The sequence below is a fragment of the Lontra canadensis genome, unplaced genomic scaffold (genome assembly GCF_010015895.1).
Source record: "Lontra canadensis isolate GAN:19392208 unplaced genomic scaffold, GSC_riverotter_1.0 scaffold10, whole genome shotgun sequence".
Classification (NCBI taxonomy): domain Eukaryota; kingdom Metazoa; phylum Chordata; class Mammalia; order Carnivora; family Mustelidae; genus Lontra; species Lontra canadensis.
The window spans coordinates 9,211,642-9,227,495 of record NW_022631004.1 but is presented as its reverse complement, the minus strand read 5'-3'; the positions used below and the strand labels follow the sequence as shown (position 1 = coordinate 9,227,495).

The following is a 15,854-nucleotide window of genomic DNA, read 5'->3' as shown; positions in this document are numbered from 1 at the left end:
CAGTGGGTTAAGCCTCTGCCTTCGGCTCAGGTCATGATCTCAGGGTCCTGGGATTGAGCCCCACATCAGGGCTCTCTGCTCAGCAGGGAGACTGTTTCCCCCTCTCTCTCTGCCTACCTTTCTGCCTATTTGTGATGTCTCTCTGTCAAATAAATAAATAAAATCTTTTTAAAAATAAATAAATTTAAATAGATAAAAAATAAAATGTCCTTTCCCTAAGAATGATTAAAAAAAGAAAGCCCACCCAAGTAACTACTAGAAAGAATAAAAATAACACATGAAAAGATAATCAAAATCACTCATCATCATGGAAATACAAATCAAAACCACAATGAGATATAACCTCACACCTGTCAGAATGGCTAAAACCAAAAACACAAGAAACAACAAGTGTGGGCAACAATGTAGAGAAAAAGGAACACTTATGCACTGTTGGTGGGAATACTGTGGAAAATAGTATGGAAGTTCCTCAATAAATTAAGAACACAACTACCGTAATTACCGTACGACCCAGTAATTCCACTACTGGGTAGTGGAATATGAGAATGAATAATGAAAATGAATACCAAAAAGAATATGGAAACACTAATTCAACACTAATACCTACGTTCATAGCAGCCTTATTTACAATCGCCAAGGTACAGAAGCAGCCCAAGTGTCCACTGATAGATGAATGGATAAACAAGATGTGGTATAGAAGGGAGGGTGTGGAGATGAGTTAAACAGGTGATGGGGATATGGGGATTAAGGAGTGCACTTGCTGTGATGAGCAAATGATGAGCAGGTGGTATATGGAAGTACTGAATCACTATATTGTACACCTAAAACTATTAAATACACTGTATGTTAACTGGAACTTAAAAAATGTTTCTAAATGATGTGGTATATAGATAGAATATTACTCAGCCATAAAAAAGAATGAAATCTTGCACTTGCAACAATATGGATGGATCTAGAGAGTATAATGCTAAGTGAAATAAGTCAGTCAGAAACAGACAAATACCATAGTACATTCACATGTGGAATTTAAGAAAAATAAATGAACAAAGAGACAAACGAAAAAACAGACTCTTAACTATACAGAACAAACTGGTGGTTACAAGGTGGGGGCAGATGGATGGGTGAAACAGGAGAAGAGGATTAAGAGTATATTTATGATGAACATTGAGTAATGTAGAGAATTACTCAATTATTACAATGATTATCTCAAACTAGTATAACACCATATACTATACTGGAATTAAAATTTTTTAATAAACTCAAATAAAAAATGCTACTAACTGAGTGCCAGTTGCTATGTTGCTGATACGCATTTTACATCCATTATTTCTTTTTTTTTTAAAGATAGATTTTATTTTATTTATTGTCACAGAGAAGGAGAGATCACAAGCAGGTAGAGCGGCAGGCAGTGTGAGAAGCAGACTCCCTGCCAGGCAAGGAGCCCAATGCCAGACTCAATGCCAGGACCCCAGGATCATGACCTGAGCAGAAGGCAGACACTTTTTTTTTTTTTTAAGATTTTATTTATTTATTTGACAGACAGAGAGACAGTGAGAGAGGTAACACAAGCAGGGGGAGGGGCAGAGGGAAAGGGGGAAGCAGGCTCCCCTCTGAGCAGGGAGCCCAACTCGGGGCTGGATCCCAGGACCCTGGGATCATGACCTGAGCCAAAGGCAGACACTTAACTGACTGAGCTACCCAGGCGTGCCTTGTCCATTATTTCTTAAAATCTCTACAAGGTACAATCCTGCAAGGTAGGCAACATCATCCCATTTTTGTATATCAAATAATAAAAGCTCTGAGACATAGTCAGCAAGCCAGCCAGGAAGTCGGTAAGCAGCAGTGCCAAGACCTGAATCCAAGTCTACGTGACTGGCTCCAAAAACACCATACTAGCCACAAAACTATACTCATTCCAAGATTTAACCATCTTGCCAAATTAGATCCTTGACTAGGAAAACTACACAGAAATAGAAACTTATTACCTGCCCCCACTTAAAAAAGGTAGAATTTTTCTATGTAATACAACTTATGTAAACTATATTGAAATCCACCAAACTGCTGGTAAAAAAATTTCTATACAAAAAATATCTTTAACACAGACTCTCTAGGGAAGTCCGTGAATTTATAAGCCCTCTAAAACTGCAAAATTTTGTTTTATGTGTGTGTGTGTGTGCACTTTTATGACCGGGGGCTCCACAGATTCTACAAGCAGCAAGAGCTCCTACCCTAGTACTTTTCCACTGTTCTATAACAAATAGACTAGCATTTCTCTTATCTACAGATAACCAGAGTAATCAGAGCTAAAGAAATCACATTTTTAGAATAAATCTTATTTATTTATTTATTTATTTATTTATTTATTTGAGAGAACATGCATAAGCAACAGGAGGGGAGAAGGAGAGAATCCCAAGCCAACTCCCTGCTAAGCAAAGAGCCCTACACAGGGTTCAATCTCAGGACCCGAGACCATAACCCCAGCCAAAATCGAGAGTCGAACACTCAACCAACTGAACCACCCTGGCACCCCAATGATAGGTATTTTTGAGTGGTATGCAGCAATTACATTTTAATTTCTCTTCTTAAAACATATATTAATTATTTAAAACTACTTTTTTAAAAAGTAAGTTCTGGGGTGCCTGGGTGGCTCAAACCTGTTAAGCAGCTGCCTTCGCCTCAGGTCATGATCACAATGTCCTGGGATTGAGCCCTGCATGGGCTCCCTGCTCAGCAGGGAGTCTGCTTCTCCCTCTACCCTTGTCCCTACTCAAGCCTGAATGCTCTCTTCTCTCTCAAATAAATAAAATCTTTCAAAACAATAAAAAGTCCTAAAAAATTTAACCCATCTCCCTTGATTGGAAATTTCTTATTCAAAGTAAATTTTTTTTACACTAATTCAAATGCTTACAGGATTAAAGCAACAAGATTTAAAAAAACAAACAAACAACAATTAGCTAAGATATACCTGCAAGGTCATGTACAGGGTAGACAGCTTGTTCCCAACATGTTTCCTCATTAGGACTTGTGGATAAACTATGTTCATCATCAAGCTGGAGTACAAACCAAACCACAACAGCATCTAGTATGCCTTCTTTAATAACAGGAATACCAATTTTACCAGGTTTTTTAGTTGCAAGACTTTTTAATTCCTGACAAAAATGTAAAAGGAATGAAAACATTTTATATACTTAATATATATTTAATATGTATATATCATATCACCAATATCATATCACTTCCCATTTCTGTAAATTCTCACATCTGCCCAGCATCCTTAGGAAAATCAATATCCTTACATACCTATAGCCATTTGAGGCATACTGGATGAAAAGCTCCCATCTATCATAGTGGAATACTGTGTAACTATTAAAAACAATGAGGCAGATACATAATACTGATGTAGAAAGGAGTCCATGACAAAAAAAAAAAAAGGAAAAAGAAAGAAGTTCATGATATATTGTTGAATGAGGGCAGCAAGTGGCAAACAAATAGGGATTTTATTTTTAAAAAGTGTGTGTGTGTGTGTGTGTGTGTGTGTGTGTGTGTGTTTAGAAGAATAGAAAAACAAGTCTGAAAAGATGTACCTCAAACTTGTGGTCTGGGGAAAGTAGGACCTAGATTTTAAAAAGGAAGACATACACTGTTTCTTTTCTTCTTTATTACTCGAAAGTGTTAAACAAGTAAATACGACTTCCAAATTAAAGCCTTAGTAAAGTGTTGTTTTTTTTTAAACTGTGTCAAAGAAAATTTAACATAAGAAAAGCTCAAAATAAGAAAATAACAGTTTTGGAGTATTTAGCAACTATAACTGTATTGTTCCCTACTGTAACTGTTATATCAGAAATGAAATGGTCTTGAAGCTCAGCCTCAGTAAATAATGTCAAAGTGTTAATGCAGCTCCAAACCACCTTAAGAAGAACCTAGTAACAATTAGTAGGAGATTAAATTATATTAAATTTATGAATTGTAAAGATCACAGGCTATAATGGCCCTTACAAAGTCTTCTGTCCCCAGACACATCTCATCTAACCTTAATGTTCTTCAGACAAGGACTCTGTGTGACCTTTCTCAATCTCCTTGGGCATTTTCTTTATGCAGCACATCTGCCCACCACCCACCAATACATACACAGAGACACAGGGCAACCAACCTGTCCTGGTTTGCCCAAGACTATCCTAGTCTAAAACTGAAAGTCCCATGTCTTGGGAACTTCTCATTTCTGGGCAACTGATTTGGGTGATCACCCTGATACAGATACGATCTAGAGATTTGGGTTACCGTTCTTTTCAAGGAATACTGTTAACCTGAAATGGCAGCATGACACTGAGAAAGTCAGAAAGCTCTAGATTATAACTCTTGCATTCACACCTGCATAATTTGGGGAAAATTAATGTAAGAAACAATTCCCTCATCTATATAGCACAAGGATAATCTTAACTATAATTATAGTTGCAACACTGTTGTAAAAACCATCTAAGAACACATGTGAAAGCACCTGTCACATTATACATTCCCAACAAACCTTAGGGATTTTTTTTCCTATGTATTTAAAGTAAGTACATAATCTTCTCAGGAGAAAATACTGATTATAATTAAATCATTTTCCTTATATGTAGTAAGTAGAATCCCATGTAAATTCATAAAATAAGACTGTCCTATGTATTACTTTAAAGAATGCTTGAAATTTAATGCTCAAAAATTATAAGTGAACTTTTTCTTTTTCTTTTTCTTTTTTTTACCTGAAGATTGTTGAAATCTACTGTCATAATTTCAAAGCGCTCTGTCAAAGCCAAATACCCGCCAGGAACTCGACTCATCTTTTCGGTAGTATATGGTTCAACTGTCTCTTCAGTATCTACAGAACAAGCTGGACTCTGAAATTTCACGTATGTTGGTAAACAGATCCCAGCAACATTCTTAGTACCCACCCTGGTAGAAGGGAAAATGAGAAGGGGAAGGGAGAAAGATGTTTTCTTTGTTTTTTGTTTTGTTTTGTTTTGTTTTGTTTTAGAATCAAGTAACACCATCTAATACTGAGTCCAGAAAAAATAAACATAAAAATGAAGTCACTTTACTGACAAAAGTTTAAACACAATTAATTACATACACAATCACTAACTATAAAGCAAAACAAATGACAAATAGGTCTATAATAAAAGTAAAAACTCTTTTCATCAAAAGCTACTCAGCTTTAAAAAAGTACAAAGGCACATTGAGTAGAAGCAATTTATAATACATCTATTCAAAAAAGGGCTCATATCCGAAATATACCTTTAAATTTCTACAACTTAAGAAAAAATGGGCAAAAGACGTAAATGGACACTTCACAAAAGAACATATTGCCAATAACATGCATTAGTCACCAGGGAAGTGAAGTGAACACCTACACAACCACTAGAACTGGGAAAATGAAACAGTCAGTACCAAGTGCTGGTCATGATACCATCTCATACACTATTGGCAGGAGTATAAAATTAATAAGATCACTTTGGAAGACTTTTCACAGTACTTACTTAAGCGGAACATAACCATTCTAGATTCACTCTTAATACAGGAACCTCAAGGTACTTGGCTTTCCTACTTCTGGGAATACAGCCAACAAAAATTCATACACACAATCACCAAAAGAATGCTCAAGAATGCTTACAGATGTACTATTTCCAATAATCAAGGAACTAGGTATCACCTAAATATCCATCATCAGTAAAAGCAAGTATTTTGGCATATTCACCCACTGGTATACTACACATCAATGAGAATGCGCAAACTATACACCAGTGAACAGGGATGTTGAAAAAAAGAAGTCAGGCACAAAAAAACTTACTCTGTATGATCCCACTTGTATGAAATTCAGAACAGTCAAAATAATCGATGGTGTCAGAAGTCAGGATAGTGGCTACTCTAATGGGGGACAGGGAACCCGTAACTGGAAGGGGTTTCTTCCTGGGGACCTTCTGGGGTGCTGGTGTTCTGGATCTTGATCTGATCATTGGTTACACAAGTGTATCAATGTCATGAAAATTCATCAAATCATAAATTTATGGTTTATGCACTTGCTTTAACAGCATTCTGATGTCAAAAAAAATTTACACTGGGGAAAAAAAATTATTTCGTGTATATTTTAGCCACACCATTTTATGAGAAATAAATACTCCAGGGACTCCTGAGTGGCTCAGTCAGTTAAGTGTCTGCCTTTGGCTCAGGTCATGATCTCAGGGTCCTGGGATCGAGCCCCACATTGAGCTCCCTGCTTAGCAAGGAGTCTGTTCCTCCCTTTCCCTCTGCAGGCGGAACAGCAAAGAGAGGGGTTTTTTTCATAATTATGTATATGTTATGTACATTTTGGGTATAATATTACATAAGTGATATATCCTCAAAGTATCAGATTTAGAAGAATCTTACTGGTGATGTTAATTTTGATCACTTGGTTAACATGCTATGTGGTTTTTTCCCTGTGTAATCAACATTTTTCCTTTTGTAATAAATTATTTGTGAGAAGATACTTTTAAACTTACAAATACCTTGACCTTCATTTAATTTTCCCCCCTTTGATTTGATCCATTCATAACCTTTGCTCCCATCTTTACATGGGGATTGCAAACAATAATTTTGCAGCATTAGTTTTATTATTAGTCAACATTCTCCTGCTGGAAAGAACTGTCCTTTTGTCCCCATTTATGAATTTATTAATCTATTTATTATAAGTAGGAACTCATGGATTCTTATTTTATCCAATGGGTTTTAATTTGTAAATGCCCTTATGTATGTATGTATTTGGTGCTTAAATTCTCTCTGATTTGGCCAGTGGGAGACTCTTCCAAACATGCTTTTATATCCTTTTAATGGCCTATAATTTTTTTTTTTTTTAGTACTTCCTTAATTTCCAACGCAAAATGTTTCAAAGTCATCTTGAATCTGTCCTACCCTAATCCTGGAAGCAGCCATTTCTCCAAGGAGCTATAGTTCCCTTTGGCAAGGAATGGAATTTAGAAACCAAGACCTAGTGTCAGGTGTGCTCACTGCTCCTAGGATTACACCTTGTCTTCTTCACTTAATAGTATATCAAGAACTTCTTTCCATGTCTGTACATGTACCTTAAATAATTCTTTATGACATTTGCACAGTACTGCACTAAGCGAATGTTTTATCAAAAATTATTGAAATATTTTATTAATAAGCCTTCAGATAGTTTTTTTTTTCCCAATTACAGCATTACATTAAACACCCCTGTACACACGTGTAAGCATGTTTAACAGGACAGCTTACCAGAAGTGGAAATACTAGGTCAAGGACTATTCAGATCTTTAGTTTTCTTAGATAATGCCAAATAGAGCTACTAAAATGTTGTACTAACAGTGTATAAGTTTTCCCCACACCTGTGAGAAAACAAGATATTATCATTTTTAATGCTAATATAATTACTCAAAAAAATGTTATATTGACTTAATTTCCATTTCTGATTAACAATTTTAAGTATATTAATGCTTTGTTGTAAAAGTTGCAAATTTTTATCTCAGCCTGTCAACTGTCTTTTAACTTTATTTACACTTTCACCAGATAAAAATATTAAAATTTTTTTAAAGTAGTCAAATTTATCACTCTTCTATGGCTTTTTAGACTCTATCCTATGTTTTCCTTTGGAAAGCCTTCATCACTCAATGAATTTTCTACACTTATTTAATTCATCTTGAATTAAAGTAAGAACCTAATGTTTTTCCCTATATGAAAAATATCTCTATTTCCATTCATCCTTTCTCTGCTGACCTGAAATACCACATCTGTATCATTACTAAATCTCTATAAATTCCAAGATCTGTATTTATTTTTTCCACTGATCTGTTTTTCGATCTCTGCATCAGTGTTTTTTATTTCTAGAGGTTTGTATCTAGTAAGGCAAACTTATCACTTTCCTTGGCTATTCTTAAAACATTTGCTTGTTCAGATAAGCATAAGATTCAATAGGTTCCAAACAGTGATTTTTATAACAGTAGTTAAAATTGTTTCTACCACGGGTGCCTAGGTGCCTAAGCTGGTTGAACATCCAACTCTTGGTTTCAGCTCAGGTCATGATCTCAGGGCCGTGGAACAGAGCCCCACGATGAGCTCTACTCGAAGCGTGGAGTCGGCTTGGGATTCCGTTTCCCTCTCTCTCTGCCCCTCCCCCCACTTGTGCTCACTTTGTGGACGCTCTCTCTTGCTCTCAGATTCTATAAATAAATAAAATCCTAAAAAAAAAATTGTTTCAGGACACCTGGGTGGCTCAATTGGTTGGACGGCTGCCTTTGGCTCAGGTCATGATCCCGGAGTTCCCGGATCGAGTCCCGCATCAGGCTCCCAGCTCCACGGGGAGTCTACTTCTCTCTCTGACCTTCTCCTCGCTCATGCTCTCTCTCACTCTCTCTCTCTCAAATAAATAAAATCTTAAAAAAAAAAAAATTGTTTCTACCAGATAAAATAGTAGCACTCATCTCTATATCTTTCAGCACCTTTCTTCATGGTCCTCAACCCACACTGCTGAGCTTCATGAAAAATAAATATCAGGTCTCGGGGATGCCTGAGTGGCTCAGTTGGTTAAGCCATTGCCTTTGGCTCAGGTCATGTGGCTCAAGTCCCACATCAGGCTCCTTGCTCAGTGGGAAGCCTGCTTCTCTCTCTGCCTCTGTCTGCCACTCTGCCTGCTTGTGTTCTCTCTCTCTCTGACAAATAAATAAATAAACTCTTAAAAAAAAAAAAAAATACCAAGTCTCACCCACCCAGACCTACTCAAGCAAAATGTATGGCATTTTTATTTTTACAAAAACTGCTGGTGCTTCTGTTGTATAGTCAGACCCTTATTTGCTATGTAAACGAATCAATGATAAAGGGATCCTTTTCCTTTTTTTTTTTTTTTTTTTAAAGATTTTATTTATTTGTCAGAGAGAGAGAGGGAGAGAGAGCAAGCACAGGCAGACAGAATGGCAGGCAGAGGCAGAGGGAGAAGCAGGCAGGCTCCCTGACAAGCAAGGAGCCCGATGCGGGACTCGATCCCAGGACGCTGGGACCATGACCTGAGCTGAAGGCAGCTGCTTAACCAACTGAGCCACCCAGGCGTCCCAAAGGGATCCTTTTTCAAAATAGTAGACACCAGTCAATTTCTATTTTGTTTAGCCAAACAATTTTAGTGACTTAACTATAAAATATAAAGAGAAACTATTTATGGCAAAGAATCTAGAATCATGTTATAGCAAGAAATCTCAGCAACACACAACCTAGCTTTTCTGGTGGGCAATTCAGCAATGTGTATCCATAAACTGAAAAATGTACACACCTTTTAACTCAATTCTTTTTTCTTTTTTTTAAGATTTTATGTAACTTGGGGTGCCTGGGTGGCTCAGTGGGTTAAGCCTCTGCCTTCGGCTCAGGTCATGATCTCAGGGTCCTGGGATCAAGCCCCGCATCAGGCTCTCTGCTCAGCAGGGAGCCTACTTCCCCCTCTCTCTCTGCCTGCCTCTCTGCCTATTTGTGATTTCTCTCTGTCAAATAAATTAAAAAATTTAAAAAAAAAATAAGATTTTATGTAACTCGATTCTTTATTAAGAAATTTATCCCAAGAAAATAATAAAGACAAGTTCTAAGTACGAAGATATTTACCCTTGTTCTTATATGCAGAATAGTAGAAGCACCTAAAAATTCTAAACTCAGAATGAAAGGAAATTGGTTTTAAAAAATCATGAAGCATATCGATTAACATGAAGAGGCTCACAAAGAAAAAGCAAACATATTTACTGAAACTTTTGAAACAAAATTAAATTGATATACACACACCTTTACTTACACAGAACAGACACTCAACCAGCACACTAATTCAGCCAATCTATTCATTAAGGCCACTGTCTGTCTGGTTGGTGCCCTATGCCCTACCGATAACTATTTTACTTCCTTATCACCCTGTAACATGCACAGAAAAGTAAGGAAGAGTATACAACAAAGATGAACACTAGCTATCTAACAGTGAAGTGTTTAGGATAATTTTTATTTTCTTCTTTTACTCATCACTATGTCCTAAATATTTATACGTTACCTTTACTACTCTTAAGTTATTGAAGGGGGCCTCTTTAATCCACCACAAATAAAAAAAATACTAAGTTGTATCAAAATTAATTTTCCACTAAGAAACTGAAAGCTGGTTTTAGTTCTAGAGTTCTACTTTATTTGTTTTTGAAGATTTTTTTTTTTTTTTTTTTGAGAGCGAGCAAGCATGTGTGCACAAGCAGGGGGAGCAGCAAGCAGAGGGAGAAGCAGGCTCCCCGCAGAGTGGGGCTCAATCTCAGGACCCTGGGATCATGACCTGAGCAGAAGGCAGATTATTAACCAACTGAGCCACACAGGCATCCCTAGAGTTACACTTTAAAGGAAAGTAAGAAAAAGGCAAACGGAATTAAGGCTGGAACAAACATCATGAATCTAAAGGTCACAAAACTACAAATTCTCATCCAAATAAATATTCACTAAATAAACTTTCAAGTAGTTTACTCTTTAAAATTAATGTTTTCTAGTATTTACTATTTAAATAACCACTTACCTATGATGTCTTCTTATCTCTGCACATTCTACTGCCATTCCAAATATGACAGCACTTGCTGGTATAACTTTCCCATACTTATCACAATTACCATTTTCACCTCTGCTCTAAAATATAACAATAAAAATTATATTCAGTTATATTCATGTATGTAAAAATATGTGTGCATGATTATGAGAAAGAAAATTAATAAGAAAAAAACTTTAAAAGCAACAGGTAAGGATAAACAAGTTAAGGTACTTTTTTCTTTCAAAAGTTTTTTTTAGGGGTGCCTGGGTGGCTCATTTGGTTAAGCAACTGTCTTCAGCTTGGGTCTCCTGGTATTGAGCCCCTAATCGGGCTCCCTGCTCAGCTGGGGCCTGCTTCTCCCTCTGCCTGCTGCTCCCCTGGCCTGTGCTTTCCTCTTCTCTGTCGAACAAATAAATAAAATGTTTAAAAAAATAAAGTAAAATAAAAATGAATAAATAAATAAATAAATAAGTTTTTTTGGTGGGGACATCTGGGTTAATCATCTGACTCTTGGTTTTAGCTCAGGTCATGATTGCAGGGTCATGACATCAAGCCCTGTGTCAGACTCCACGCAATCCTTTCCTCCCTCTGCACTTCCCCCTATTTGCACATGCTCCCCCTGCCCCTCAAATAAATAAGTGAATAAATAAGATTTTTTTTAAGATTTTATTTATTTATTTGACAGACGGAGATCACAAGTAGGCAGAGAAGCAGGCAGAGAGAGAGGAGGAAGCATGCTCCCCGCCAGGCAGAGAGCCCCAGGACCCTGGAATCATGACCTGAGCCGAAGGGAGAGGCTTTAACCCACAGAGCCACCCAGGCGCCCCAAAATCTTTAAAAAGTTTCTTATGGGGCACCTGGTGGTTCAGTGGGTTACATGTCTGACTCTTGGTTTCAGCTCAGGTCATGACCTCAGGGTCATGAGACAGAGCCCCACACTGGGCTCCACGCTGAGCGGAGTCTACCTGACATTCTCTCTCTCCTTCTCCCTCTGCCACTCCCCCTGCTCACTTCCCCCTCCTAAAATAAAATAAACAAAATCTTATAAAAAATTTTTTTTAATTAAAAATTTCTTTGGGGGTTCCTGGTTGGCTTCGTTGGTAAAGCATGCAATTTTTGATCTCAGGATTGTGAGTTCAAGCCCCACATTGCTTAAAAATGAAATCTTAAAAAAAAAAATTGAAATTGAAAAGCTTCTTTTGTTTACTAGCCTTATTGTGGAGATCATTTCACAAGATATACAAATTTTAAATCAATACATTCTATACGTGAAACTAATATAATGTTATATGTCAGTCATACCTCAATAAAAAAGCTTGAATATTACTCAGCCATAAAAGAGAATGAAATTTTGCCATTAGCAAGAATACAGATGGATCTAGAAGACATAATGCTAAGTGAAAGAAGTCCGAGAAAGATAAACACCATATGATTTCACTCATATGTGGAATTTAAGAAAGAAATAAACAGCAACAAAATAGAGATAAACAAAAAAACCACTTAAATGGAGAGAACAAACTGATGGTTACCAGGAAGGAGGTGGATGGGGGGATGGGTGAAATAGGTGACAGGGATTAAGGGTACACTTATCGTGATGAATGCTGAGTAACATACAGAACTGCTGAATCAGTATGTTGTACGCCTGAAACTAATATAACACTGTATGTTCAGTATATTAAATAAAAACATAGTAAATTTAAAAAATGAAAAACAATGAATGTGATGCCATGTTAATACTAATTTTATTTAAAAAGTTTATTTCACTTTCATTGCTATATATGTGTGTTTGTATATGTATATATGTATACATATTTTTTTCAACAGTACAAATACGAAGAGGAGGGTAGCTATAAATCTATATATAACAAAAAACTGTCGGATATGACTTTAACTGAGAAACCAAAATCACTACTATCTATTTGAAAGACCAACTGCTCTTCTTTTCAGTCTTTAATTAGGTATTTTAAATTCAAATCATTTTCTGTAAATAGTAAATTCTCATGACATGTTAAAAGACTTTCATTCACATTACATATTATAAAAACTAAATCTGTAATTCATGGGCCACCTTAGAGAATTTCATTGCAAAACACAATTTGGCAATTTTAAGAGTTAGTCCTGTCCAATCATTTGGTACCTTAAAACCACACCAAATCAGTTATCGCTACACTCCCCTTTGATAGTTTGCCAAAAATCCAAGCAGTGAGGGCTATTGAGACTGAAAGTACTTCCCTTTCTCAATCCTATTCAAGAATTCCACAATAGCTGTCCCACAGTGTAGCCTCAATTACTATGAATTCCTTCCTGGAGTCTTTTTTTGGCCTATCTACCCCATGGAGGTACACAAGTATATATTACATTAGATGATTAAACTGGTTTTTGCATGGATTTCTTCCCAACTACGTAGTATAAACCTTGATAGGAGAATGTATTTCATACTGCTTAGCAGGACACAAAGGGGCTCAATAAATACCTACTGAAATAATGAGTTCTTAATCAAATTTAAGTGTTTTCATGCTGCTTACCTTTGGCTGCAAAAGTAAATGCTCCCATGCATGAATCAAACTCTCCACAATTCCTTCTCCAAATAAACCTGCATCGACAGTTTCTGTTACAACTAGGGACACTCTATAGAATGATTTTTTAAAGATATATGTAAGTAAAATATCATGCTATTTAAGTAAAGATGTCAAAGCTGAGAGAACAAAGGAAAAGTATATTATAGAAACAGTTCACATGTAAAATGTTCTAATACATTTTACTTTTTTAGTATCTACCCTCAGATCTTAAGGAACTTGACTCTACTGTTTCCACAGGCTCCTCTGTTCTCCACTGGCACCCTCTGGGGGCAGGGAGACACACAACCTTCACATGACCCTGGGGCCTCTTCAGGTGATTCTTTCACTGCCTAAATTCTTAAGAGTGCTTCATACCCATTATCTTTACCAGTCCCCTCTTTCATGGTGAGTAAATGGATTTTTATCCCCAATACTCTATAAAAATATTCTCTATCATAAATAACTCCCCTACTTATAAAGATGAGTAATCTTTCTCAGTTATCATTTTCCTTAATCTACAAATAACATGTAATGGACCTGAGAAGACCTCCCTCTCAAAATCCTTTCTCTCCCCTCATTATCCGTGTTTACCTCTTACACATTCACTGTAGCTCTCTTGTTGCTTCTTTTGCTTTACCTACTACCTGTGAGTTTTCACAAAAGCTTAAGTCCACAGAGTTGGGATCTTCTGACCATTCTTTCTAGAAAATTTCACCCAAAGAGATATACTTTCTCCCTTCTTTGAACTTCTTTAGCAATTATTGCCAGTAACATTTATTTATGTAATTAGAAGATAAAGAAAAGTTTCATGAATATTCCTTATCTTCCTCTCTAGATTATAGGTGCCTTGAGGACAGAACAACTTTGGTATGGGGCACCTGGGTGGCTCAGTGGGTTAAAGCCTCTGCCTTCGGCTCAGGTCATGATCCCAAAATTCATAAATTGAAGCCCTAACTCCCAAGTGACTACATTTGGAGCTAGGGTCTTTAGGAGATTAAAATTAAAGTTAAATGAAGTCATAAGGGTAGGGCCCTAATGTGACAGGGCTGGTATCCTTATAAAAGTGGAAAAGACAAGGTGATCTCTCTTTCTCCTCACATGTACAGAGGAAAGGGTAGGAATGTAACTGTCTGTAAGCTAGGAAGAGAGCTCTCACCAGAAACCAAATTTGCCAGCACCCTTGATCATGGACTTCTAGCTTCCAGAACTGTGAAAAAGTAAATGTTTGTTGTTTAAGCTACCTAGTCTGTGGTTATTTTGTAATGGCAGTCTGAGTGGATTACGATAATTCAGGATACTGTTTATTTCTATAAAATGTGTCTCTCTGCTTCAACAAGATAATTAAGACTTCTTCCATGAAAATCAATGCTGAGCCCATTGGAAAGTATAATTATTAAGTAAACAAATATTATTATACATACGGAAGAAGACTTTTAAAAATCACAGTCCAAATGACAAGAGAGTATAAAAGTCCTCTTTCAATATAAATTGAATTTAAGTAAGATGAGAAGATAGACCACCCAGGAGAGGTATTAAAGAAAGTGCTACATTAAGAAAACTGTATCGAGGCTCTTGGGTGGCTCAATGGGTTAAGCCACTGCCTTCGGCTCAGGTCATGATCCCAGGGTCCTGGGATCGAGTCCTGCATCGGGCTCTCTGCTCAGCAGGGAGCCTGCTTCTCCCCTCACCCCCGCCTCTCTCTGCCTGCCTCTCTGCCTACTTGTGATCTCTGTCTGTCAAATAAAAAAAAAAAAAAAAGAAAGAAAGAAATAAAAGAAAACTGTCTCACAAATGATAGTGTTGGACCAGATGATTTGTAAATCCATTCCAGTTCTAAAATTCCATCACCCTTGCAATAATGATTAAAGTGAGATGATATACTAAAAAGCCAAGACTTATGAGATAATATCCAAAGCATTTGAAGAAGCCAGGACAAAATACTTTGACGGCTTTCATTTTAGCCAAGGTTAACACAAAATATGATAAGTCCATCAAGCCGGATCTACTCTTGTATTATTTTTAACCACAATTTTTAAATAGTTGACCACATAAGAGATAGTATCCATTTTCACAACCAGAATACTAAAATTAACAGAATAAAAGTAACTTGCTAAAGGTCAAGTATATTTAGTAAATATCTTAGCACAAGTTTTTTTTCCAAGATCTAAATATTTTTTATCAAGAATATGACCTTATGAAAATCCATCTTATGCTAAATGATCCCATATTCCTATCTTTACAATATAAGGATTTTAGAATTTTTATTTGGGCTAGAAGCTCTAAACAGGAACATCTTAATTTTTTAAAAATTATAAAAATAAAATTATATTACATAAATATTATATAATACCTTTCAGGAATGTGTTTTGGAATTTCTATATCAAGTGACTTCATATGTAAGAGTTTGATTCCGGCTTCCATCTTGTTTGCTGCCACTACATCACAGGCAAGTTCATACATGGTCTTGGATAACTCACAAGCATATACTGAGTGTGCTCCAGCTTTTTTAGCAAACATGCTGCAAGGGGTAAAAGTGCTCCATCAAGAAAAAATCATCCACTGCAGCTTTTCAAATTTTAGTGGAATTATTAGGCTTAGACATGCTTTTTTCCTTTTATTCTTTAACTAACACAACCATTATTCATTTCACATTTAAAAAAAAAATGAACCAGTATTCTTATCAAGAAACAAATCATACAATAAATCATGATACTCATGTTTTTAAG

The 15,854-nt window shown here is 36.4% G+C and overlaps 1 protein-coding gene across 1 annotated transcript in view; it reads right to left on the bottom strand.

Moving 5' to 3' along the window:
* The window catches only part of PRMT9 (protein arginine methyltransferase 9), a 38,610-nt gene that overhangs the window by 15,735 nt on the left and 7,021 nt on the right, over positions 1 to 15,854 (bottom strand). The window contains exons 4-8 of the mRNA XM_032855557.1: positions 15,479 to 15,646; positions 13,096 to 13,198; positions 10,562 to 10,668; positions 4,740 to 4,929; positions 2,966 to 3,149 (exon numbers count right to left, since the gene is read on the bottom strand). Coding sequence (XP_032711448.1) covers positions 2,966 to 3,149; positions 4,740 to 4,929; positions 10,562 to 10,668; positions 13,096 to 13,198; positions 15,479 to 15,646 — 752 coding nt within the window. The remainder of the gene's footprint in view (positions 1 to 2,965; positions 3,150 to 4,739; positions 4,930 to 10,561; positions 10,669 to 13,095; positions 13,199 to 15,478; positions 15,647 to 15,854) is intronic.